The sequence below is a fragment of the Panthera pardus genome, unplaced genomic scaffold (assembly GCF_024362965.1).
Source record: "Panthera pardus isolate Hobbes unplaced genomic scaffold, ASM2436296v1 HiC_scaffold_15, whole genome shotgun sequence".
In the NCBI taxonomy this organism is placed as follows: Eukaryota; Metazoa; Chordata; class Mammalia; order Carnivora; family Felidae; genus Panthera; species Panthera pardus.
This window is the reverse complement of record NW_026526710.1, coordinates 25,069,869-25,095,374: the sequence shown is the minus strand read 5'-3', so window position 1 is coordinate 25,095,374 and position 25,506 is coordinate 25,069,869. Positions and strand designations below refer to the sequence as shown.

The 25,506-nt window shown below is 37.6% G+C and overlaps 1 protein-coding gene and 1 pseudogene across 1 annotated transcript in view; one reads left to right on the top strand and one right to left on the bottom strand.

The window, feature by feature from the left end:
* Positions 1-25,506, bottom strand: part of ANKRD30B (ankyrin repeat domain 30B) — a 104,655-nt gene that overhangs the window by 39,047 nt on the left and 40,102 nt on the right. Inside the window, exons 9-12 of the mRNA XM_053902906.1 lie at positions 24,231-24,397; positions 12,897-13,067; positions 10,932-10,965; positions 10,227-10,362 (exon numbers count right to left, since the gene is read on the bottom strand). Of these exons, the coding sequence (XP_053758881.1) occupies positions 10,227-10,362; positions 10,932-10,965; positions 12,897-13,067; positions 24,231-24,397 (508 nt within the window). The remainder of the gene's footprint in view (positions 1-10,226; positions 10,363-10,931; positions 10,966-12,896; positions 13,068-24,230; positions 24,398-25,506) is intronic.
* On the top strand, positions 7,507-8,880 carry LOC109261067 (40S ribosomal protein S15a-like; annotated as a pseudogene).

Sequence of the window (25,506 nt, the reverse complement as noted above, 5' to 3'; positions counted from 1 at the left end):
TGAAGAGAAACAAAGGAAATATTAACAATATATCAGAAATTAGTAATATACCATTACTAGACATTCACAGATACTAAAAAAATAACAAAGTAATATTATGAACTTTATATAATTAATTTGACAATTCAGATGCAGTGGGTAAATCCCGTGGAAGACAGAAATTAGCAAGCTCAATCAAGAATAAGGGGTACCTGGCTGGCTCAGTTGGTAGAGCATGTGACTCTTGATCTCTGGATTGTGAGTTCAAGCCCCATGTTGCGTGTAAAGATTGCTTAAAAATAAAATAAAGTAAAATGAAATGAAATGAAATAAAATAAATAAAATAAAGGAAAAAAAAAGAATAGATTAGCTAACTAACTCTATATCTATAAAAGAAACTAAAGTCTTAGTTAAAGATCTTTCCACACAAAACAATTCCAGGGCCAAGTGGCTACTCTGGTAAATTCAACCAACATTTTAGGAACAGATGTCATCTAGTCTACACAAAGTCTCCCCAAAAAATGGAGAGGAGAAATATTTCTCCCCTCATTCTATAGTGCTAGCATTACCTGAAACCAAAACTAGACAAAGATACTATAAGAAAGAAAATTCTGTCATAAGCATGGGAATAAAATTTCTGAAGAAACCATCCACAAATCAAATCTAACACCACATTAAAGAGGGGGTGAGTCAACATGACAGAGAAGCAGGGGGACGTGAAATCACCGAGTCCCTCAAACAGCAGTGAGGCAAGAAGATGTGGAAATCTAGGAATCCGGGCTACAGAGTGACATAAACATCTCCAGGGGCCCAGGGGGACAACTTGCCAGGTCATGGAGACTTTTAATCTATTTTTTCTGCACCTCTTCTGTATCTCCTTCTTCTTTATTTTCCTCTCTCTCTCTCTCTCTCTGTCTCTGTCTCTCTCTCTCTCTCTCTTCCCTCCTTAGATTAAGTTGTATAGTTTCTCTGATTCTCTGCCTGGTCAATTTTTTGTCTTCTTCTCTTTTCCCTTGCCCCTGTCATTTCTCCCTTTGTATGGGATAAGACATCTTCCATCACCGCCTCCCCAACTCTTTAAATTCTTTTCCAAGGTTACATTATGAACAAATCTAAGCACACCTAGTGGAATGGCCAACCCACCAATAGGAGTAGGGAAATAAAGCAACCAGAATCACAACAACAGAGAGCATGAAACACACTCCAAAAATACCTGTTGAAGGGCCAGGCCCTGGACAGTGTATGACCCCTTTTTAAAATAGTAGTAGGGGCGCCTGGGTGGCTCAGTCGGTTAAGCGTCCAACTTCAGCTCAGGTCATGATCTCGCGGTCCGTGAGTTCGAGCCCCGTGTCGGGCTCTGTGCTGACAGCTCAGAGCCTGGAGCCTGTTTCAGATTCTGTGTGTCCCTCTCTCTCTGACCCTCCCCCGTTCATGCTCTGTCTCTCTCTGTCTCAAAAATAAATAAACGTTAAAAAAAATTAAAAAAAAAATAGTAGTGCTCTCAGGTGCAGGACACATGACAACTAGGAAAACACATAAAATACTGAACACTGATGAAATGGAAGAATTCTCCTCAAAAGAAACTCCAGGAAGAAATGACAGCTAAAGAACTGCTCAAAACAGATATAAACAATAAATATATCGGTTCAAGAATTTAGAATAATAGTTGTAAGATTAACAGCTGAGCTTACAAAAAAGCATAGAAGACAGCATAGAATCTATTGCTGCAGGGATCAAGGAACTAAGAAATAGTCACAATTAAGAAATATTGTAAATAAGATGCAAAATAAACTAGATGCAGTAATAGCAAGGATGGAGGAAACAGAGGGGAGAATAAGTGACATAGAAGATGAAATTATGGAAAATGATGAAGCCAAGAAAAAGGGTGATAAGAAAATATTAGACCATGAGGGGAGTATTAGAAAACTAAGTGATTCAATGAAATGCAGTAATATCGATATCATCAACGTTCCAGCATAAGAGAGAGAGAAAAGGGCAGAAGGTTTACCTGAACAAATTATAGGTGACAACTTCCTTAATCTGGAGAAGGAAGCAGACAACTCCCTTCAGATTCAACAGGAATAGGTCTGTGTCCAGCAGGCACAGACAACTCCCTTCAGATTCAACAGGAATAGGTCTTCTCCACAGCATATCATAGTGAAACTGGCAAGTTACAAAGAGAAAGAGAGAATTCTGAAAGCAGCAAGGGACAAACGGGCCTTAACCTACAAGGGTAGACACATATGGGTAGTAACAGACCTGTCCACTGAAACTTGGCAGGCCAGGAGGGGATGGTAGGAGAAAGTCCATGTGCTGAACAGGAAAATATGCAGCTAAGAATCCTTTCTCCAGCAAGGCTGTCATTCAGAATAGGAGAGATAAGCTTTCCCAGAAAAACAAAAACTAAAAGGGCTCATGACCACTAAACCAGCCCTGCAGGAGATCCTCAGGAAGACAATGTGAATGGAATGTTGCCAAGTCTACAAAGGACCAGAAACATCACCACAAGCATGGAACCTACAGACAACACAATGACACTAAACCCATATCTTTAAATAATCACTCTGAATGTGAATGGACTAAATGCCCCTATCAAAACACACAGGATATCAGAATGGATTAAAAACAACAACAACAAAGTCCATCTATATGCTGTCTACAAGAGACTTATTTTAGACATGAGGACACCATTAGATTGAAGGTTAGGGGATGGAGTACCATGTATTATGCTACTGGAAGTCAAAAGAAAGCTGGAGTAGCCATAATTAGATGAGATTTCAAACTACACACTCTAACAAGAGATGAAGAAGGGCAATATGTCATAGTTAAGGGATCTATCCATCAAGAAGAGCTAACAATTGTAAATGTTGGTGGCCCCAACGTGAGACCCCACAAATATATAAATCGATTAATCACAAACATAAGCAATCTTCTTGATAATCATATGGAAATTGTAGGTGACTTTAATACTCCCTTACAACAATGGACAGATCATCTAGGCAGAAAATCAATAAAGAAACAAAGGTTTTGAATGATACACTGGACCAGATGGATTTGACAGACCTATTCAGAACTTTTCATCCAACAGCAGCAGAATACACATTCTTCTCGAGTACACGTGGAACATTCTCCAAAACAGATCACACAGTGGGTCACAAAACAGCCCTCAATAAATATAAAAGAACTGAGATCATACCATGCATATTTTCAGATCACAACACTATGAAACTTGAAATCAAACAAAAGAAAAAGTTTGGAAAGCCTCTGAACGCATGGAGGTTAAAGAACATCCTATTGGAGAAAGAATGGGTCAACCAGACGATGAAAAGAGAAATTTAAAAAATATGGAGGCAAATGAAAATGAAAACATGACAGTCCAAACCCTTTGGGATGCAGCAAAGGCATCCCTAAAAGGAAAACACATTGCAATCCAGGCATTTCTCAAGAAATAAGAACAATCCAAAATACAAAATCGAACCTCACACCTAAAGAAACTAGAAGAAGAAGAGCAAAGAAACCCTACAGCCAATAGAAGAAATAATAAAGATTAGAGCAGAAATAAACACTATAGAATCCAAAAAAACCCCCAAAAAACAAAACACAAAACACAAAAGGGTAGAACAGATCAGTGAATCTAAGAGCTGCTTTTTTTTTTTAACAAAGCTAGCATTACCTTGATTCCCAAAACAGATAGAGACCCCACTAAAAAGGAGAATGCCAGGCCAATGTTCCTGATGAACATGGATGCCAAAATTCTTAACAAGATACTAGCAAATCCAATACAGCAGTGTATGAAAGAATTCTTCACCATGATCAAGTGGGATTCATTCCTGGGCTACAGGGCTGGTTCAATATTCGCAAATCAATCAAAATGATACATCACATTAACAGAAGAAAGGATACGATCATCCATATGATCCCGTCAATAAATGCAGAAAAAAACATTTGACAAACTACGGCATCCTTTGTTAAGAAAAACCTTCAAGAAAGTTGGGATAGAAGGAACATACCTTAACATCATAAATGCCATATATGAGAAGCTCGCTGCTAATAGCATCCTCAATGGGGAGAAACAGAACTTCCTGCCCCCCCACACACACACACCGGAGATAAGGAACATGAAAGGGATGTCCACTCTCACCAGTGTTGTTTACCATGGTGTTGGAAGTCCTAGCCTCAGCAATCACAACAAAATGAAATAAAACTCATCCAAATTGGCAAAGAAGTTAAACTTTCACTTTTCACAGATGACATGATACTCTACATGGAAAACCCGAAAGACTCCACCAAAAAGCTGCTCGAACTGATACATGAATTCAGCAAAGTCACAGGATACAAAAATCAACACACAAAAATTGATTGCACTTCTATATACCAATAATGAAGCCACAGAAAGAGAAATCAAGAAACTGAGCTCATTTACAATTACACCAAGAACCATAAAATACCTAGGGATCAACCTAACCAAAGATATAAGAGATTTGTATCCTGAAAACTATAGAAAAAATATCAAAGAAATTGAAGAAGACACAAAGAAATGGAAAAACATTCCATGCTCATGGACTGGAAGAAGAAATATCATGAAAATGTCGATACGACCCAAAGCAATCTACACATTCAATGCAATCCCAATCAACATTGCACTGGCACTCTTCTCAGAGCTAGAACAAACAATCCTAACATTTGTATGGAACCACAAAAGATCCCAGATAGCCAAAGTAATGTTGAAAAAGAAAACCAAAGCTGGAGGCGTCACAATCGCAGACTTTAGCCTCTACTACAAAGCTGCAATCATCAAGAGAGTATACTATCGGCACAAAAAGAGACACAAAGGTGAATGGAATAGAATAGAGGATCCAGAAATGGACCCACAAATGTATGGCCAACTAAACCTTGGCAAAGCAGGAAAGAGTATTCAATGGAAAAAAGATAGCCTCTTTAGCAAATGGTGCTGGGAGAACTGGACAGCACCATGCAGAAGAATGAAACTGGACCAGTTTCTTACACCATACATAAACTCAAAATGGATGAAAGACCTCAATGTGAGAGAGGAAACCATCAAAACCCTAGAGGAAAACACGGGCCACAACCTCTTTGACCTTGGCCACAGCAACTTCTACTCAACACATCTCTGAAGGCAAGGGACATAAAAGCAAAATTGGACTATTGGGACCTCATCAAGGTAAAAACTTCTGCACTGCAAAGGAAACAATCCACAAAATTAAAAGGCACCAATGGAACGGGAGAAGATATTTGCAAATGACATAAAGGATTAGTATCCATACTCTATAAAGAATTTACCAAACTCAACACCTGAAAAACAAATAATCCAGGGAAAGAATGGGCAGAAGACATGAAGAGACACTTTTCCAAAGACAAAGACACTTTGTCTTCCAAAGAAGACATCCAGATGGCCAACAGGCACATGAAAGGATGTTCAACGTCACTCATCATCAGGGAAATACAAATCAAAACCACAGTGAGATACCACCTCACACCGGTCAGAGTCGATAAAATTAACAACTCAGGAAACAACAGATGCTGGTGAGGATGTACAGAAGTGGGAACTCTCTTGCACTGTCGGTGGGAATGCACGGTTGGTGCAGCTGCTCTGGAAAACAGTGTGGAGGTTGGTTCCTCAAAAAATTAAAATAGAATTACCCTACAACCCAGGAATTGCACTACTAGGCATTTATCCAAGGGATACAGGAGTGCTGATTCATAGGGGCACATGTACCCCAACGTGTATAGCAGCACTATCAACAATTGCCATATTATGGAAAGAGCCCAAATGTCCATCAACTGATGAATGGGTAAAGAAGATATGGTTTATCTATACGATGGATATTACTTGGCAGTGAGAAAGAATGAAACCGTGCCATTTGCAACAACATGGATGGAATTGGAGGGTAGTATATGAAGTGAAATAAGGCAGTCAGAGAAAAACAGATATCCTGTTTTCACTCATATGTGGATTTTGAGAAACGTAACAGAAGAACATGGGGGAACAGAAGAGGGAAAAATCATTTCAGACAGGGAGGCAAACCATGAGAAACTCTTAAATGTAGAGAACAAACTGAAGGTTCATGGAGGGGTGGGGGAAAGGGGAGAATGGGTGATGGGCATTGAGGAGGGCACTTGTTGGGATGAGCACTGGGTGTTGTATGTAAGTAATGAATCTTGGGAATATACTCCCAAAGCCAAGAGCACAATATATACACTGCATGTTAGCTAACGACAATAAATGATAATTAATTAATTAATTAATTAAACTATAGCCATGTGGGGGGGGGGTGGAATCTAACAATACACTAAGGGATAATTTGTTATGACCAAATGGTGTTTATCCAAGAAATGCAGAGTTGGTTTAAGATTCGAAAACCAATTAGTGTTATTCACCATATTAACAAACTTTTAAAAAAGGAAAATTATATGATCATCTCCATAGGTAAAATAAGTCCCTTGTCAAAATTCAACATCCCATTCCAGATAAAAACTTTCAGCAATCCTGGAATACAAGGGAACTTCAATATGATTTAAAACAAAACAAAACAAAACAAGTCATGATAACTCTACATCTAACGTTACATGTAATGGTAAAAAACTGAATGCACTTCCTAGAAGATCAGGAAGAAGACAAGTAGGACATGCACTGAATGACTTTTTCTCTTCAGCACTATACTAGCAGTTCTAGCCAATGCAATCAAACAAGAAAAAGCAACAAAGGACATCCAAATAGAAAATGAACTGCAAGTGTCTCTATAGCAATGCCATGGTCACAAAATAGAAGTTGGCAAACTCCCACCAGTGGGCCACGTTACTTGTTTTGGTACATTAAATTTTATCAAAATACAGCCATGTCCATTAATGTATGCAGTATCTATTGACTGCCCTTATAGTACAATGGCAAAGCTGTTTAGTTGCGACAGAGAATGTATTGGCTACAAGTCTACAATATTTACCATTGTTAGTAAAATAGTAATTAAAAGTGAATTTTAATGAACTTTGCTTATGTAGAAAATCTGACAGAATTAAGAAAAATGCTACTAGAATTAATGAATTTATAGCGGCACATGGATGACTCAGTCGGTTGAGTGTCTCTTGATTTCAGCTCAGGCTATGATCCCAGAGTCATGGGATGGAGCCCTATGTCAGGCTCGCACTGAGCATGGAGACTGCTTAAGATTCTCTCTCTCTCTCTCTCTCTCTCTCTCTCTCTCTCTGTCCCTCTCCCCTACTCATGTACTCTCTCTAAAATTAAATATATGTATACATATAAATTTATCAAGGTTGGAAGATACAGAATCATTACACAAAAATCAACTGTATTTCTATATACTAGCTATAAAGAATCAAAAATAAAATTTCAGGGCACCTGGGTGCCTCAGTTGGTTAAGCGCTGGGCTCTGGCTCTGGTCATGATCTCACCGTTGGTGAGTTCAAGCCCCACGTCGGCTCTGTACTGACAGCTTGGAGCCTGGGGCCTGCTTCAGATTCTGTATCCCTCTCTCTCTGCCCCTCCCCAACTCATGCTCTGTCTCTCTCTCAAGGGTAAACATTACAAAAAAAAATTTAATTTAAGATATATTATTTACAACTGCACTGAAAATAAAAAATAATCACAGTTAATATCATAAAAGACAGAAAGACCTATACATTAAAAACTACAAAATATTACTGAGAAAATTTTAAAAGACCTATATCAAGGGAGAGATATATCCTCTGTTCAGGGGTTAAAAAATTCAATATTGTCAAGAAGTCAATTCTCCCCAAATAAATCTGTAGATTCAACATAATCTAAACTTCATTTCCAGAAGACCACCAGAGTTGGGGTTTTGTTTGTTTGTTTGTTTTAAGAAACTGACAAACTGATTCTAAAATTCACGTGGAAATGCAAAGGATCCAGTGTAGCAAAAGAACACTGAAAAGAACCAAGCAGGACGACTAACACTACCTGATTTCAAAAATTCTTATAGACTGGCAGTGATTAAAACAGCATAATATTGGTGCAAAGATGGCCGAAGAGATCAATGAGACAGAATAGAGCCCATAAATAAACCCACACATATATGGCCAACTGATTATGACCAGGGAGCAATGGCATAAAGTGGAGAAAACACAGCCTTTTCAATAAATGGTGCTGGAACAACTGGATATCCATATGCAAAAGAATGAACTTGTATCCATACTTTATATCATAAAAAAGAATATAAAATGGGTCATAGATCTAAATGTGAGACCTAAAACTATAACACTTCTAAAAGAAAGCATGAGAGAAAAACTTTGTGACCTTGTGCTAGGCAAAGATTTCTTAGATATGAAAACCAAAAGCAACAGTCATACAAGAACAAATGAATGCATAAACTGGACTTCACCAAAAAGAAAAACTGCTCTTCAAAAACACTGTTGAGAGAAGGAAAAGTCACAGACTGGGAGAAGAAAAACCTTGCAAAAAAAAAAAAGAGAGGTGATAAAGGAACTGTATCTAGCTCTTTCCACCATCTTTCTGTGCCACCATCATGATGCATGTGAATGTCGTGGCAGATGCTCCCCAAAGCATAACAATACTGAAAAGAGAAGCAGACGCCAGGTTCTTACGAGGCCGTGCTCCAAAGACATTGTCCACTTTCTAACTGTGATGATGAAGCATGGTTACACTGGTGAATTTAAAACCATTGATGATCACAGAGTTGGGAAAATTGTTGTGAACCTCACAGGCAGGTTAAGCAAGCATGGAGTGACTGGCCCCAGAACTGATGGACAATGCAAAGATCTAGAAAAATGGCAGAATAATCTGCTCGGTTTGGTTTCATTATACTGACCACCTCAGCTACAGTCATGGACCATGAAGAAGCAAGATGAAAACACACAGAAGGGGAAATCCTGGGATTCTTTTTCTAGGGATGTAATACGTATGTGCAAATAAAATGCCTCAGTGGAAAACAAAAACAAAAACAACCACAAAAAAAAAACAAAAAGAAAACAAAATAAGAAGGAACTGTGTCTAGGGGCACCTGGGTGGCTCAGTCGGTTAAGCGTCCGACTTCAGCTCAGGTCACGATCTCGCGGTCCGTGAGTTCGAGCCCCGCGTCGGGCTCTGGGCTGATGGCTCAGAGCCTGGAGCCTGCTTCCGATTCTGTGTCTCCCTCTCTCTGACCCTCCCCCGTTCATGCTCTGTCTCTCTCTGTCTCAAAAATAAATAAACATTAAAAAAAATTTTAAAAAAAAAGAAGGAACTGTGTCTAGAATATACAAAGAATTCTGAAAACTCAACAAGTAAGAAAACAAACAAATTTTTAAAATAAAAAACGATTTGGACAATTCAAAGAAGATATACAGATGGCAAGCAAGCATGTGAAAATATGGTCAACATCGTCAGTTATTAGGAAAATGTATATTCAAACCATAATGATATATAAAATATCCATCTGAATGGCTAGGATTTAAAAAGCTGACAATACTAAGTGTTCATGAATATGTATGCAGGAATTGGTGCTCTCACAGACTGCTGGTGGGAATGGAAAACGGTACAACTCCTTTAGAAAACGATTTGGCAGCTTCATAATAAGGGAATATAAAGGGACATGAGATTTTTAAGGGTGATGAATATGTTAACTGTCTGGATTGCGGTTATCGTTTCATACGTGTAAACATATGTCAGAACTATCAAATGACTTCATATATGTGCAGTTTACCTAACTAAAGCTGTTGGAAACGAAAAGCTCTTTCACAGGAAGAAACGTCTAAAACAGTGGATAAGACACAGATGGAAAGAAGGATGTCAAACAATACAAGATGAAGCCAGAGGACTGTGGCCTTTTAACCTAATAGCAATGAGAAGTAACAGCTAAGCTTTAAGCAAGGAGGTAACATGATGAAATACACATTTTTTTGAATATGTAATATTTATGGTTGCAGTGCAGACCAAGGTCCTGGGAGGTTGAACGGCAGGGAAAACGGTCCTGAGGTTATTTCAGTCATCTAGGAGAAAAATAATGACCTGACCTGGGTGAAGGCACAGAAGAGAAGCAGAGTTAACAGACACGTTAGATGTGCCATTCTCACTAAGAAAGGTACAGTAGAAATGATGACTCTTTGGCTGAGAGGATACAATAGTTCTCCTTTTATTTTAATATAAAGCATATTTCTGAGTTGAACAGCTCTACAATACAGCAGTGTTCTATGGTGCAGTACTAGGCAAGGTGTGCACATATTACTACAGCCATATACGTAAAAAGGCTTCCTACCTTTACAATCCATGCCAAGTTGTTCAATCAGCAACATGAAATTCTTAGAGTAAGGCAACTCACAATCCTCTGAGGCTGTTTCAGATGACTGAATGAAGTCGACAAGGTCATCCATAGAAGTAATTTGCTTTTTGACCTACAAATAAAGAATACCATTTCAAAATGTCCCCCAAATATTTATAAAATATACAAGGTGTAGAGAAGCGATAAATACCCATCTTTTTATAAAAGCAAACACAGGGGCACCTGAGTGGCTCAGTCGGTTGAGCATCTGACTCCATTGTGGCTCAGGTCATGACCTCAGGGTTCCTGAGTTTGAGTCCCATGTTGACCTCCACAATGTCAGCATGGAGCCTGCTTGGGATTCTCTCTCCCCCTCTCCCCCTGCCCCTCCCCCACTTGTGCGTGCTCTCTCTCAATATACATTTTAAAAATAAGTGAATAAACATTTAAAAGAGACTTTTTAAAAGAACGGATTTTTATCAAAAAGATACCGTTATCAATAGCTAGTATTTCTAAGTAACTTTTTCACAGCAAATGTCTCTACAACAAAGGAAGATTTTCTATTTTTTCACTACATCTTTCATAAAGTATTTTTTTTTTGGCCACTGAACAATATCTCTAATAAATATTTATCAAAATAATATAATAAAATAAAAATAAAATAAATAAATAAAATAAAATTACATTGTCTATTTTTCTTACCTTGTTCTTTTTCTTAGAAATTTTCTTTGCAGGTCTGAAAAAACCCAACAACTCTTTTCAGGCAAATCTTAAATACTTAAAATACAAAGAATATTTAAATCTATTGTTTCTGATATAAAATCTCTGCATTTGAAACTAATTTTCTACAAAGGGGATTAAACAATAGAGTAACATTAAACAGCATAGAAAATATACTGCTACTAATATTAACAAAGGATTAGACGTATCCAGGTGTAATACATGTGCTGCTGAAGCGAGAACAACAAAGTACTAAATTTAGATAAAAACTAACAAAAGCAAAGGAAAATCCTAATGCTACTTGCATTATTTGATAGGCATGATACCATTGTTTTTGTTGTTGTCATTTTTACTAAAAATAAGCTTTCACTAGCACTAAAACCTACTTGGAAAGTGCAAGTTAAGTCCCTATATGAAAGGACCCCTTTTGAACAATCGTGATATTAACGTGTTGAAGACTCACTGTGCAACTACTCTCTAGGCATTACTATGAGCACTTTACATGTCTTCAAGGCATTTGAAGCCCCACAACAATCTTATGAAGTAGGTTAGTATAGTAGGTATTTTACACAGGAAGAAAATGAGGCACAGAAAGTCGAAGTGACTTGCCCAAGAGGCCCTAATCGCTGGCCAAGAACAGACCCTGAATTCAAACCCAGGAATGTGCCTTCAAAGCATGTGTTTGATAACATGTGGTTAAAGTAATACTTAAGTGTTTCTAACTAATATAATAGCAAATGAATCTACATTATTATTCTATTTCTAGCTATAGCTGTACATAACAATTTCTGAATCTTACACATTCTTTTAAGAGACTTTATACCTAGGCAATATTGGAAATCTACTTTCAATAAACTACAGATTTGCTTCTTCTAGAGAAGTTCATCAACAGGCATTCATTCGTTCATTCAACTGTTTATTCCCACATTCAACACATACTTATTGAACATATAATCTGTGTCAATGACACTGCTGGTACAGGAAGCATGGTTTTTGTAATTTAGAGCTTTCCAGTCCAAAAGGAATAATCTGTGATGGGTTACTAGTTTATTTTCCAATTGTAAATAAACAAAATCTTCCCCTTTCCCCAGAACGTAAATAAATATTAACTTGATATAACCAGATACTTTCAAGTCCCTAACAAAATCATAGCTATTCGTGATGCTATCAAAGGCACTGAATATCTAAAATCATCAAGGAAGGATTAGTTCTATTCAGAATGGCCTCAGTGTTTGCATACATTTATTATAAGTGTGAGTGTATATATATACACACACATATACTTATATATTCATATAGAATTCATACAGAGGTATATATATATATATATATATATATATATATATATATATATATACCTGCATACATGCATATATATATTTTTAAATCTGCACATTCAATTATAGGAGAATACCCCATTGTGGAACCAATTCTGAATAAACCAACTTCTTCCACAAAATTACATGAATAGGAGTACTAAAGACAATTACTATAATCTTTAAAAGATACTGTAATACACTCAACAAAGTTCCTAATGTTTGGAAACGCAAACAAAATTAAATTAACTAACCATGTCTATCTCTATTGATCATTTCCAACAGCATACATACTCTAAAATCTCCCATCTTAAAATAAGAAGAGCAAGACAATGCCTTTGCAACTCACATTCTTTTTCAGTTATCATCCATTTCTCTATTACCTTTCCCAATTAAAATGCTCTAAGGAGTTGTTTACACTTACTCATCTTCCATGCTTCCATGGTGACTACTGAAACTGCTCCTTGACAAAGTCACTTACCCTCATCATAACTTTTCAAGCAGTGTGTTTGATATGTTGAGTATTTCTTGCTTTAGCTTGGACCTACCTACACTACAGCATCGTATTTCCACAAAAGGTAATCACGGCTAAAATTCCTTCACAGGCACATAAAGAATTTATAGATTTTACCTGCTTTCATGCTGATCCTTTACACTGAAATGGCTGCCATCATTCTTTTGTAGTGGACCACCAGTTAGGGAATCGGCCTTCTTCAACACTGGTGTGATCACAGCTCCTTTTGATGTCCCTGTTTCATTTTCACCTTCATTTAACTTCTTCATATGTAAACCAGGTTCACTCCTTAAAAAAAAAAAGCCATAAAAAAGCCAATGTTTTCTAATAATTTTACTGATAAAGAATAAAAAGACAATTTTCATTAAGTTCTGAATTTTACCCATCTGACTTAATTTATTAATTCAGAGAACAGTGCTGAAATACCAACCATACACAAGGAAATACTCATCTGTTGCTTCAAACACAGATAAGTATACAATTATAATACAATGTGATTTGTAAGAATTGACATGTGAAAAGCTGTAAGTGAGGACAAGAAAGGCTTTATTGAAGAGGGAAAATAAACAGGAGAGGTCACCAGGAAAAGAAATGGGAGAAAACCATTTTCTTAGAGATTAGAATGTAAGCACAAAGATTACATAGATGGCATCTAGGTGCCTTGAAAGGAAAAGTATACTTTTAGGAACTTGGAAAAAAAGCATAAGATACATGGAACCAAGTAGTAAGAGTCAGGAAAGAAATTCTGACTCAGACATGGGGAGTAATAACTAGATTTGTGCTATATTTTCGGCTTTTCTTTTAAATATAAAAATGCTTCATTTCAACAAAGTTTTAAAATAGCACGAGGTCCATATAACATGAAAGAAGAAATCAGGGAAATATCTTAGAGGCAAAACTACTTTTAAAATACCCATATGTCAGAGCGATATCAGTATCATAGCTGAGTAAGATGTACCTTGTTGTGTCTCCCCACCTACAACAAACTGGCATCTTATCCACCCAAGGGCAAAACTACCTTTGCAGGAGCTGTGGGAATCTAGCACCATATCCCAAGGGACCGAGGAAAAGTCTTGCCTACCCGTGCATCAGGTAACAGGCATACATACTACAGTCTAATCTGTGGACCTAGCAATAGCCCATAAAGTGCCTCCAGTCCCTCCCTCTCAGCTACATCTGGGAGTCCCTCCCTAGAAAACACTGTCTAGGATAATCACCCGGGGATGAGAGAGCCTATTTGGAAAACCAGGTGTCCTGCAGAGAATTTCCAGCATACCACTGGAGCAAAAAATCAGGGTTGGACACACTGAAGAGGTAGTCATTAAACACTGGAGGAGGTGACCGCTACTTCAAATGCAAAGACAGCAATGCAAAATTGCAAAGAATATGAAATATCAAGGAAATATGATACCATCAAAGGATCACAATAATCTTCCAGTAATCAATCAGAAACACATGGAGATCTGTAATTTATTCAAAAGAGAATTCAAAAACAGCAGTTTTAAGGAAACTCAGTGAGTTACAAGAAAAACACAAAAAGCCAACTCACTAAAATCAGAAAAAACACTCTATGAATAAAATGAGAAGCTTAACAAAGAGCTGGAAATAGTAAAAACTGACTAAACAAAAATCCTGGAGCTGAAGTGTATAATGAAGGAGATGAAAAAAGCAAGAGTGATCACTGACAGGAAATGGATCAAGCAAAAACAAAAACAAATGTGAATTTAAAGACAGGAACTATCAAATTATCCAGTCAGCAGAGAACAAAGTAAAAAGAATGAAAAAGAGTGAGGAAAGACTATGTGACTACAAGTGAACCCTCATAAGGGTATTGGCAATTTCTCAGCAGAAACCTTACATACCAGGAGGCAGTGGGATTATACATATTCAAAGTGCTAAGAGAAAAAAGACTACCAATCAAGAATACTTTACTCAGCAAAATTACCCTTTGGAAATCAAGTCAAATAAATACATTTGATACACCGCATTAACAGGATAAAAAAAAAATCATATGATCATCCCAGCATGTGAGGAAAAAGCATTTGACAAAATTCAACATCTTTTCAGGATAAAAACTCTCAATAAAGTGGGTACTGAATTATCACACCTGGACATAGTGAAGTCCAATATGATAAGCCCATGGCCAACATCATATGCAGTGGTAAAAAACTGAAAGCTTTTACTCTAAGTTCAAGAACAAGGCAAAGTTGCCCACTTGACCACTCCTATTCAACAGGATATGGGAAGTCCTAGCCAAAGCAGTCAGGCAAGAAAAGGAAATGAAAGGCATCCAAATCAGAAAAGACATAAAACCGTCTTTGTTGGCAGATGATATGTTCTTATATATAGAATATCCTGAAGATACCACCAAAAAGCTGTTCAAAGGATGAAGGATATAAAATGAACATAAAGATGCAGGGGTGCCTGGGTGGCTCAGTCAGTTAAGCTTCTGACTTCGGCTAAGGTCATGATCTCGTGGTTTGCGGTTCAAGCCCTCTATTGGGCTCTGTGCTGACAGCTCAGAGCCTGGAGCCTGCTTTGGATTCTCCCTCTCTCTCTCTCTGCCCCTCCCCTGTCCACACTCTGTCTCTTTAGCCTCTACTACAAAGCTGTGATCATCAAGACAGTATGGTATTGGCACAAAAACAGACACACAGACCAATGGAATAGAATAGAGACCCCAGAAGTAGACCCACAAATGTATGGCTAACTAAGCACTGACAAAGCAGGAAAGAGTATCCAATGGAAAAAAAAAAAAGACAGTCTCTTTCTCCTGGGAGAACTGGACAGCAACATGCAGAAGAATGGAACTAGACCACTTTCTTACACCATACACACAAATAAACTCAAAATGGATGAAGGACCTGAATGTGAGACAGGAAACCATCAAAACCCTAGAGGAGAAAGCAGGAAAAAACCTGTTTGACCTCCGCCGCAGCAATTTCTTACTCGACACATCTCCAAAGGCAAGGGAATTAAAAGCAAAAATGAACTATTGGGGCCTCGTCAAGATAAAAAGCTTCTGCACTGCAAAGGAATCAATCAAGAAAACCAAAAGGCAACCGACAGAATGGGAGAAGATATTTGCAAATGACATATCGGATAAAAGAAGGGCTAATGTCCAGAATCTGTAAAGAACTCACCAAACTCCACACCCACAAAACAAATAATCCAGGGAAGAAATGGGCAGAAGACATGAATAGACACTTTTCCAAAGAAGACATCCAGATGGACAACAGACACATGGAAAGATGCTCAATGTCACTCCTCATCAGGGAAATACAAATCAAAACCACACTGAGATACCACCTCACACTGGTCAGAGCGGCTAAAATGAACAAATCAGGAGACTATAGATGCTGGCGAAGATGTGGAGAAACAGGAACCCTCTTGCACTGTTGGTGGCAATGCAAACTGGTGCAGCAATCTAGAAAACAATGTGGAGGTTCCTCAAATAATTAAAAATAGAACTACCCTATGACCCAGCAATAGCACTGCTGGGAATTTACCCAAGGGATAAGGAGTGCTGATGCATAGGAGCACATGTACCCCAATGTTTACAGCAGCACTTTCAACAATCGCCAAATTATGGAAAGAGCCTAAATGTCCTCACCCGACGAATGGAGAAAGAAGATGTGGTTTATATATACAGTGGACTACTACTTGGCAATGAGAAAGAGTGAAATCTGACCATTTACAACAACGTGGATGGAACTGGAGGGTATTATGCGAAGTGAAATAAGTCAGGCAGAGAAAGACAGATACCATATGTTTTCACTTATATCTGGATCCTGAGAAACTTAACAGGAGACCATGGGGGGAGCGGGGGGAAAAAAGTTACAGAGAGGGAGGGAGGCAAACGATAAGAGACTTGTAAACACTGAGAATCAACTAAGGGTTGATAGGAGATGGGGGAGAGGGGAAAGTGGGTGATGGGCATTGAGAAGGGCACCTGTTGGGATGAGCAGTGGGTGTTGTATGGAAACCAATTTGACAATAGATTATATTTAGTAAAAAAAAATTACAAAATCAACATCAAGAAATCAGTTGCATTTCTACACAATAACAATGAAATAGCTGAAAAAGAAATATAAGGAGGGGCGCCTGGGTGGCTCAGTCGGTTGAGTGTCCGACTTCAGCTCAGGTCACGATCTCACGGACCGTGAGTTCGAGCCCCGCGTCGGGCTCTGGGCTGATGGCTCAGAGCCTGGAGCCTGCTTCCGATTCTGTGTCTCCCTCTCTCTCTGCCCCTCCCCCGTTCATGCTCTGTCTCTCTCTGTCTCAAAAATAAATAAACGTTAAAAAAAAAAAAAGAAATATAAGGAAAAAATCCCCTTCCCCAAAACATCAAAAAGACCAAAATACTTTGGAATGAATTTAATCAAGGACTTTCTGAAAGATAGGTACAGTAAAGACTACAAGACATTGTAAAAGAAACAGCAGAGACACAAACGAATGGGAAGATACCCCGTTGTTTATGGATTAGAAAAATTAGTATCATTAAATATCCGCATTACCTGAAACCACCTACAGAGTCAATGCAATCCTTGTCAAAATTCCAATGACCTTTTTCACAGAAATAGGAAAAGCATTCCTCAAATGTGTAAGGAACAAAAAAGACCCCAAATAGCCAAAGCAATCCTAAGAAAGAAGAACAAAGCTGGAAGCATCACACTTGCTGGTGTCAAACTATTACAAAGTTATGGTAATAAAAACCGTATGAAGTTGCACAAAAACAAACACAAACATGAATGAAACAGAATCAAGAACCCAGAAATAAACCCATGCATAAAGTCAACTAAAAACCCATGCATAAAGTCTCTTTGTTAAGCGACCCGAGAAAACTCAAAAGAGAAAAGGTAATCTCTTCAATACATGATGCTGAGAAAAGTGGATATGAACATGCAACAGAATAAAACTGTGCCTCTACCTTACACCACTCACAAAAGTTACCCCAAACACAAATAACGACTTCCATATAAAATCTTAAATCATAAAACTCCTAGAAGAAAACACAGGATAAAAGCTCCTTGGCATAGCTCTTACGAATGATTTAGGATAGGACATCCAAAGTACAAGCAATAAAAGCAAAACAACCAATGCAATCAACAATGTTTCCGCACAGCAAATGAAACAAGCAACATGACGGAAAGGCAACCTATGGAAAGGATGAAAACATTCACAAGCTACAAATATGAAAAACGTCAATATCTAAAATGTGTAAGGAATTCGTACAACTGAACACCTAAAAACAAATATAATTAAAAACTGGGCAAGGCACCTTCATAGACGTCTCTCCTCAGAACATATTCAGATGGCCAAGGGTACACAAGAAGGTGCTCGATATCACTATTCATCAGGGCAATGCAAATCAAAACTGCAGTATATAGATATCACTTTGACCTATTAAAATGGCTATTGTCAAAACGACAAGAGATATCGTTGGCAAGGATGTACAGGAAAGGAATTCCTTGTACTGCTGTAGGACTGTAAATTGGGACAGCCACTATGTAAAACAGTATGGTGGCACCTCAACACACTAAAAATGGAACCTCCATATGAGCCAATAATCCCATTTCTGGGTATATATCTTAAAGACATGACATCCTTACCTTGGAGAGATAGCTGCAGCCCTCTGTTTATTGCAGCATTATTTACAATAGTCAAGAAACAACCTAAGCATCCATCAATGGATCCATGGATTAAAAAATATGGTATATATTTACAATGGAATATTTTCAGCCACAAGCAAGAAGGAAATCCTGCCATTTGTGACAACGTGAGTGAAACTTGAGGGCTTTATGCTTAGTGAAAAGAAGTCAGACACAGGAAGACAAATACTGTATGATCTGACTTATATGTGGAATTAAAAAAAAATTGCACGGAAAACAGAACAGATTGGTGTTGCCAGGGTTAGGAAGCTGTGAGAAATGGGTAGATATTGGTCAAAGGGTACAAACTACCTGTTACAAGATTAATAAATTCTGGGGATTTAATGTGCAGGATGGTGATTACAGTGGACAATAGTGTATCATATCATTTGAAAGTTGCTACAAGAGTAGATCATCACAAACAAGAAAGGATAATTATGTGAGGTGATGGAAGTATTAACACTATTGTGGTAATCATTTGACAATATAAAAGTGTATCATATTAATACAGGTATACCTTACAGTTACACAGATGTATGTTACTTATATCTCATAAATCTGGAAAAACTTCAAAAATTCAAAAGTACTCATATGTCATTATCTATCGCTCAAAAATAGCAATCATCTGATTAGTTATCCTTTTGTTTAAAAAAAAAATGGTTTGCGGTGCCTGGATGGCTCAGTCCGTTAAGTGTATGACTTTGGCTCAGTTTGTGATCTAAGGGTTTGTGGCTTTGAGCCCCACATCGGGCTGTGTGCTGACAGCCCAGAGCCTGGAGCCTGCTTCGGAATCTTTGTCTCCCCCTCTCTCTGCCCCTCCCCCACTCTCACTTTGTCTCTCTCCAAATGAATAAACGTTTAAAAAAATTTTAAAAAAATGATTTGGTAACTTTTGTATACTTTTAGCCTAATATCTAGTCCTGATAGAAAATACTGGGAGATTCACCAAAAAGAAAATTATAATTCTTTTTTCATGGACTAAATGCATGCAACAGAATATTATTACCATACAGCTACGTACATTTCCAAAAAGAATGAAATTTCCCACAGATTATTTAGGACTTAAACATGAGCCCCGAAGAGCACCAAAAACAAAAACAAAACTAGCAATTGTGTTTTTTTCAAAAAAACTGTTATACAGATAACTTTTCTTGTTGAAATAACATCCAAGAAAAGAAGAATCTTTCTGAAAGCAATTATCAAACAATTCCTCTCGACCCAAACTTCAAAAATGAATCTGTAATTACAGAATTTAAAATAGCTTTCATTTTGAACCCAGTCAATAGAAGCAATTTTTAAGTAGAAAACATCTGTGAAAGCCACCTCAAACTTAGAAAAAACAAAACAAAACAAAACAAAACAAAACAAAACAAAACAAAAACCCCCTAACACGTAGCCATGGTAACAAGAAGCCACCAGAATCAGTTTTAAACGTGTTAATCAATGCCCACCAGCCCTACTCACCAACCAATCCATTTCAGCTCCTTCCTTCTGAAAGACAGCCAATAAAGGACAAAAATCACTCCAAAGCACATGCTTCAGCGTGCCAACCAATCCACACCAGTCTCCAAGCACCCGAATAAGCATGGTGCTTCAAATGATGACAAACCATTTAATTTTCTGAAAGTCCCCCAATCCTTAAACTCCACTCTTCCCCAAACCCTGTATAAGAATAGCAGACTCCTCTGTTAGAAAAGACTATACCTAACCAGCATAGCTCGCTCTTATTTGTAAGCGATAAATGCCAACTTCATCTTTTTATTTCAGATCTTGAGGGCTCAGAATCCTTTGGCAAGAATCTTTAAAGTCGTATAATAATTTGCCACCATATTTTAGTTTCCTTCATAAATATAAAGGAAGTTTGCTATTCCTTTGATACATTTCACCATAATTAAAACTAACATAAATACAACTAAAAGAATAAGTAGCAAGTAAACACAATATTGGGCCCCCCAAAATCCAAAAAATGTATATAACTGGCAGGTTTAGTTGTCAGAATGAACACACGCCAAACTTTGTAAAAGTGAGGACTAGTATTATGTTAAAAACAATACACACAGGTTAAACTCCATTCACTCAATAAACATTACTGAATAAGTGCTGTATAGACTAGAACATTTTCTAGGCACTGAGGACATAGCAATGAACACATAACAATCCTACTCATGAGTGAAGTAAACCTACAATAACAATAAGCTACACAGGCCAAACATACAGTATTAGAGGAGAAAAACTAAAGCAGAGAAATCACAGTTTGAGGTGTTATAGGGAAAAGGGGAGTTGAAGTACTAGTCAGGATGGCCAAGAAAGGCCTTGCTGAGAAAGTGACTTTTAAGCAAAAACCTGAAAGAAAAAACAAACAAAAAAGGAAAAAGCAAGCCATGAGGTATCTGAGGGAAAGCATTCCAGATAGAGTCAACAGCAAGTACAGAAGTATGTCCAAAGTACTGAAAGAGTAGTGAGAAATTCAGTATGGCTGGACAGAATGAAAGGGGTAGAAAAGAGTTCAAATCAGAGAGAGAGAGGAGGAGACACCTGATCATATATACGCCTTGTCGGCATTAGGAAGAGTTTTGGCATGTACTCTGAGTGAAATGGGAGGCAATTAGGCTTTGAGCGGAGGAAGGACACAATCTGACTTACGTTTTACTAGATCCAAAGTGTTTAGAATTAACGGAAACAGAGGAAAAACAAAAGAAGAAACAAACAAACAAGAAGACCAGTTAGTTACCTAGTACTCCAATATAAACAACAGATGATAGTCTCTTGGTCATGGAAGATGTGTTTGGATTCTGGATATATTTGAAGGAAGACTGGACAAGATTCGCTGACAGATGAGATGTGATGTGTATGAAAAAGAAAAAGAAAAGAGAAAGAAAAAGAAAAAGAAAAAAAGAAAAAAAAAAGACAGGACTCAAAGATGATACCAAGTTTTTTAGCAGAGCAAATCATAGAACTGTTATTAACCCAATTAGGAAAGACATGAAAAGCAAATATTAAGAAAGAATATCAGGAGTTCAATTTGGGACATGTTAAGTTTGCAACAGCTATCCAGAAAGAGGTATCAAGTAGGCAGTTTGATATGCGGGCCTGGAATTATGGAGAGAGATCCGGGCTGGAGATATAAACTTGAGGATCATTAGAATATACAAGATAGTAAAAGTCAAGAGAAGGAAAATCCAAGGACAATTCCTGGAAGACATCAATGGGTTAAAAGGTGGGGGACGAGGAGAAACAAGCAAATCAGGCTGAGGTGTACAGACTAGAAAGGCAGCGGCAAAATCAGGTGAGTGAGTGATCTCCTACAAGCAACATGGAGACAGAATTTGGGAGGAGAGAGTTTTCCATTGGGTCAAATATTGCTGAAAGCTTAAGTCAAATGAGATGTATGAAATTATGTTTAGATTTAGTAAAGTGAAAATCGGTGGCAACCTTGAAAAAACAATTCTGGAGGAGTGAGAGGGAAAATTGCTACAATGAATTCAAGAATGGATGGGAGGGAGGGAAATCAGGATCAAAGAGTGAAGAAGGCTCTTGAAGGATTTCATAGCTAAGTGAAATGGTCATGGTTGATCTAATTTTCTATTATTGCTGTAGTTTTCAATTGTTACATAATGATTAGGTAGTATTTTTGTAATATTTGGAAGTCTTAAAAATTGCATATATGTAACACTAGTTTTTTTTTTTTTGCTTTTTTTAAATGCCACACCAAGGTACCAAATAACTCACAAAATTATACAATGAGAAGACTCCTTAAAATTTTTCTAGATATATAACATTATATAAGCTGATTACCATTTTTCTCATGCTTAGAAAGACCACAGAAAAACTAAGTTTCAAGGGCAGTATTTTGTGCTTGATAAAAATTATTGAACTCTAAGGGCACCTGGGTGGCCCAGTCCATGAAGCATCCAGCTCTTGATTTTGGCTCAGGTCATGATCTCTAGGATCTCTAGCATCGAGCTCTGCACTGACAGCATGGAGCCTCCTTGGGATTCTCTCTCTCCCTCTCTCTTTGCCCCTCCCCCACTCATGTGTGCATGCTCGCTCGCTCTCTCTCTCAAAATAAACAAACACTTTTAAAAAGTCACCTAACTCCAGGCTATTATATACTATCCAAAGTAATTAGTCACATTAAAATTTTATACACAGAAGTAAAAGGGGGTGGGAATGCAGAAAATAGTCCTACTTTGTAAACTGAATTGTCATCAATTGTAGAACATGAAGGCACTGTTGAAAAATTTGGTGTGGTGCATGATGAAATATATTCTCTAAAAAGGCAGGATAATGGCATGCAAGCAAGGTACCTTTATGAAAACGATTCACTGCATTATCAGCATCTTGGTTTATAGCACACGGGTCATGAAATGTTTATATAGAATATGAGACATGTTACCACGTGAAACCTCTTGGCAATATTCAGATTAAGCTGAGGGTCCAACATTGGAGCACTCATGCACTGGGAAACAAAGCCAAAAATCTAATAACTAGCAATTTTGTTGGTAATGAAGTAGACTGCCAGTGTAGTAAGGAACTTCCTTTTGCAATTCAGTAGATATTAAAAGTATTCTAACAAAATGTGCATAAGACATGACATCAAACCAAACCAAATGCTTTAAATATACTTTGTTAAACCATCAGGACACATAGACCTAAATTCATTTTTTAAAATGGTCACATATTCCATTACTTTATAGAAGTGAAACTTAACTTCCTTATTAATGAATGGATATTTAGCCTATCTCTGGGGCACCTAGGTGGCTCAGTCTGGTGAGCATCCGACTGTTGATGGTGGCTCAGGTCATGATCTTGTGGTCATGAGATCGAGCCCTGTGTTGGCCTCTGCACTGTTAACGTGGAGTCTGCTTGGGATTCTCTCTCTCTCCCTCTCAGTCTCTGCACCCCCCTCGATGCCTGGGCTCCTGAGTGTGCACATTCTCTGTGTGTCTCTCAAAATAAGTAAATAAGCATTTAGACTATCTCCAAATGTTTGATATGGGAATGCTATAATAAATATCCTTCACATATACATGTAACATATTTATATAAGTAACCTTAATATATCTGTCCTATTTTGTATATGTAATAATATATAATAAATGCCCTTACAGTGTGTGTGTGTGCGTGCGTGTGTGTGTGTGTGTGTGCGTGTGTGTGTGTGTTTGCATGCACAGGCGCACGTGCTTGCTTATAGAAGTCACGTATTTCAGAAGGACCCAGTCCTGGCAACAAAACCATTGGAATAAAGGGATGACCTACCTGAAATATTTTTCTCATGTTATATTATTTATTTTTGACAGTGACAGAGACAGAGCACAAGCAGGGAAGGGCCAGAGAGAGAGGGAGACACAGAATCGGAAGCAGGCTCCAGGGTCTGAGCTGTTAGCACAGAGCCTGACGCAAGGCTCGAGCTCGTGAAGTGCAAGATCATGACCTGTGCCGAAGTTGGACACTTAACCAACTGAGCCACCCAGGTGCCCCGACATATTTCAAAATTTGAAATACACCGTTAAATCACCTTTCAAAAAGGAGTTACCAATTTCATCCAGCCACAGTGTCTAACAATGTCATTTTCCTCACATTTCCTAACTTTGGTTATTTTTTTAATAAAATATTTATCACTATGACTGCAAAAAATGGTATCTCGTTGGTATTTACATTTTTCTCATTAGCACGTAGGATGCAATATCTCCACGAAAAATACGAAATTTGTTCATCGTGAACATTAGCTCAAACTAGAAAAGTTTGTTGCATAGGAAAATAACAATGACCTACTATTTAAATATTGCTATAGGCTTACCTATCAGAATCTTTTTTTTCTGTAATAGGCAATTGATGGTTATCAGTTTTTCCATTCTGTCTTTGTGGAATTAATCCAGCAGCCGCAGCATCATGTATGTTTTCTGATACTTCCATGTCACTTCCTCTGTGCTTCTTTTTTTCTTCAACCTTTAATGGAACTTGATACTAAAGGTAATTGTTACTTTAGTCAATAAAAAGAAGTTTTTTCATTAATTTTATCAGCTGACACTTAGTTTGTCATAAATTCAATGGAGGAAAATATTTTGTGTTTACTTTATCATTACAAGTAACTGTAATTTTTATAAACTCTGCTTCATTTCTGTTGAAATTAAAAAAAAGCAGAAGTTACCAATATTTCTAAAAGGGCTTTCTTAATTTTGTACTCTTATTCATATCCACACTTTGCTACCGAGAATTCCCCACCCACCCCCACCCCATCTGACCAAGAGATACAAAGAAATAAAAAGACAAAAGACAAAATTTGTCCTTTTCTATCCTTACCACCTGGGTTTTACACAACAGCCAGATTTAAAACATGTGACATGGAGGTGCTAGAGTAACAAAAACAGGGAACTTTCCTCTTTCTGCACGGAGCTTTTCTTTCCCTTTTTCTTTTGGATCCTAAGGTTCTCAAAAAAAGTGACAGTGTCCCCTAAAATTTATGAACCAAAGTTTGCCACAACACAAAAGGAACAAAGTGAAACGGACGTTAGGGTGGAATTCTGGGAAATTAGTAATGCTCTCCGAATCTCACATTCAATAACCATAACATTTTATAGGGAGAGGGTATAAACGTAATGATCACCTTTAATTCCATTTGCTACTGATAACGCGAGTAAAACTCGAAAAGGTTAAATGATTTGTCCCAAGTTCCTAAAGTGGCATTACCTAGCATTTTATGGCACCAAAAGAGATGATACAATTCTTGAATGCTGACTCAGAGAAATGACCACAAATTCATTAAATTAATGAGATGCATGAAAAGTGTGCCTTTGGCACAGTAAATTAATACCTTGATAGGGGACGAGGGGATTAGCTACTTATTCTTCTAAAGGAGGGTATCTCTAGGTTTTGTCTATTTCTTAACTCCACACATCTCAAAACTCAGTTTTCTCCCTTGGCGTTACATACTGAAGCTTTGCTGAAGGTTTATGCTACCTACATGCTAAAAATCATACAGGCCAAAAGGTATCATACTTTATTGAACATAAAGTGAAGGTTTGACTCAACAGAAACATCTGAGAATGATGATTTTAAAAATGTGGGGAAAAAAG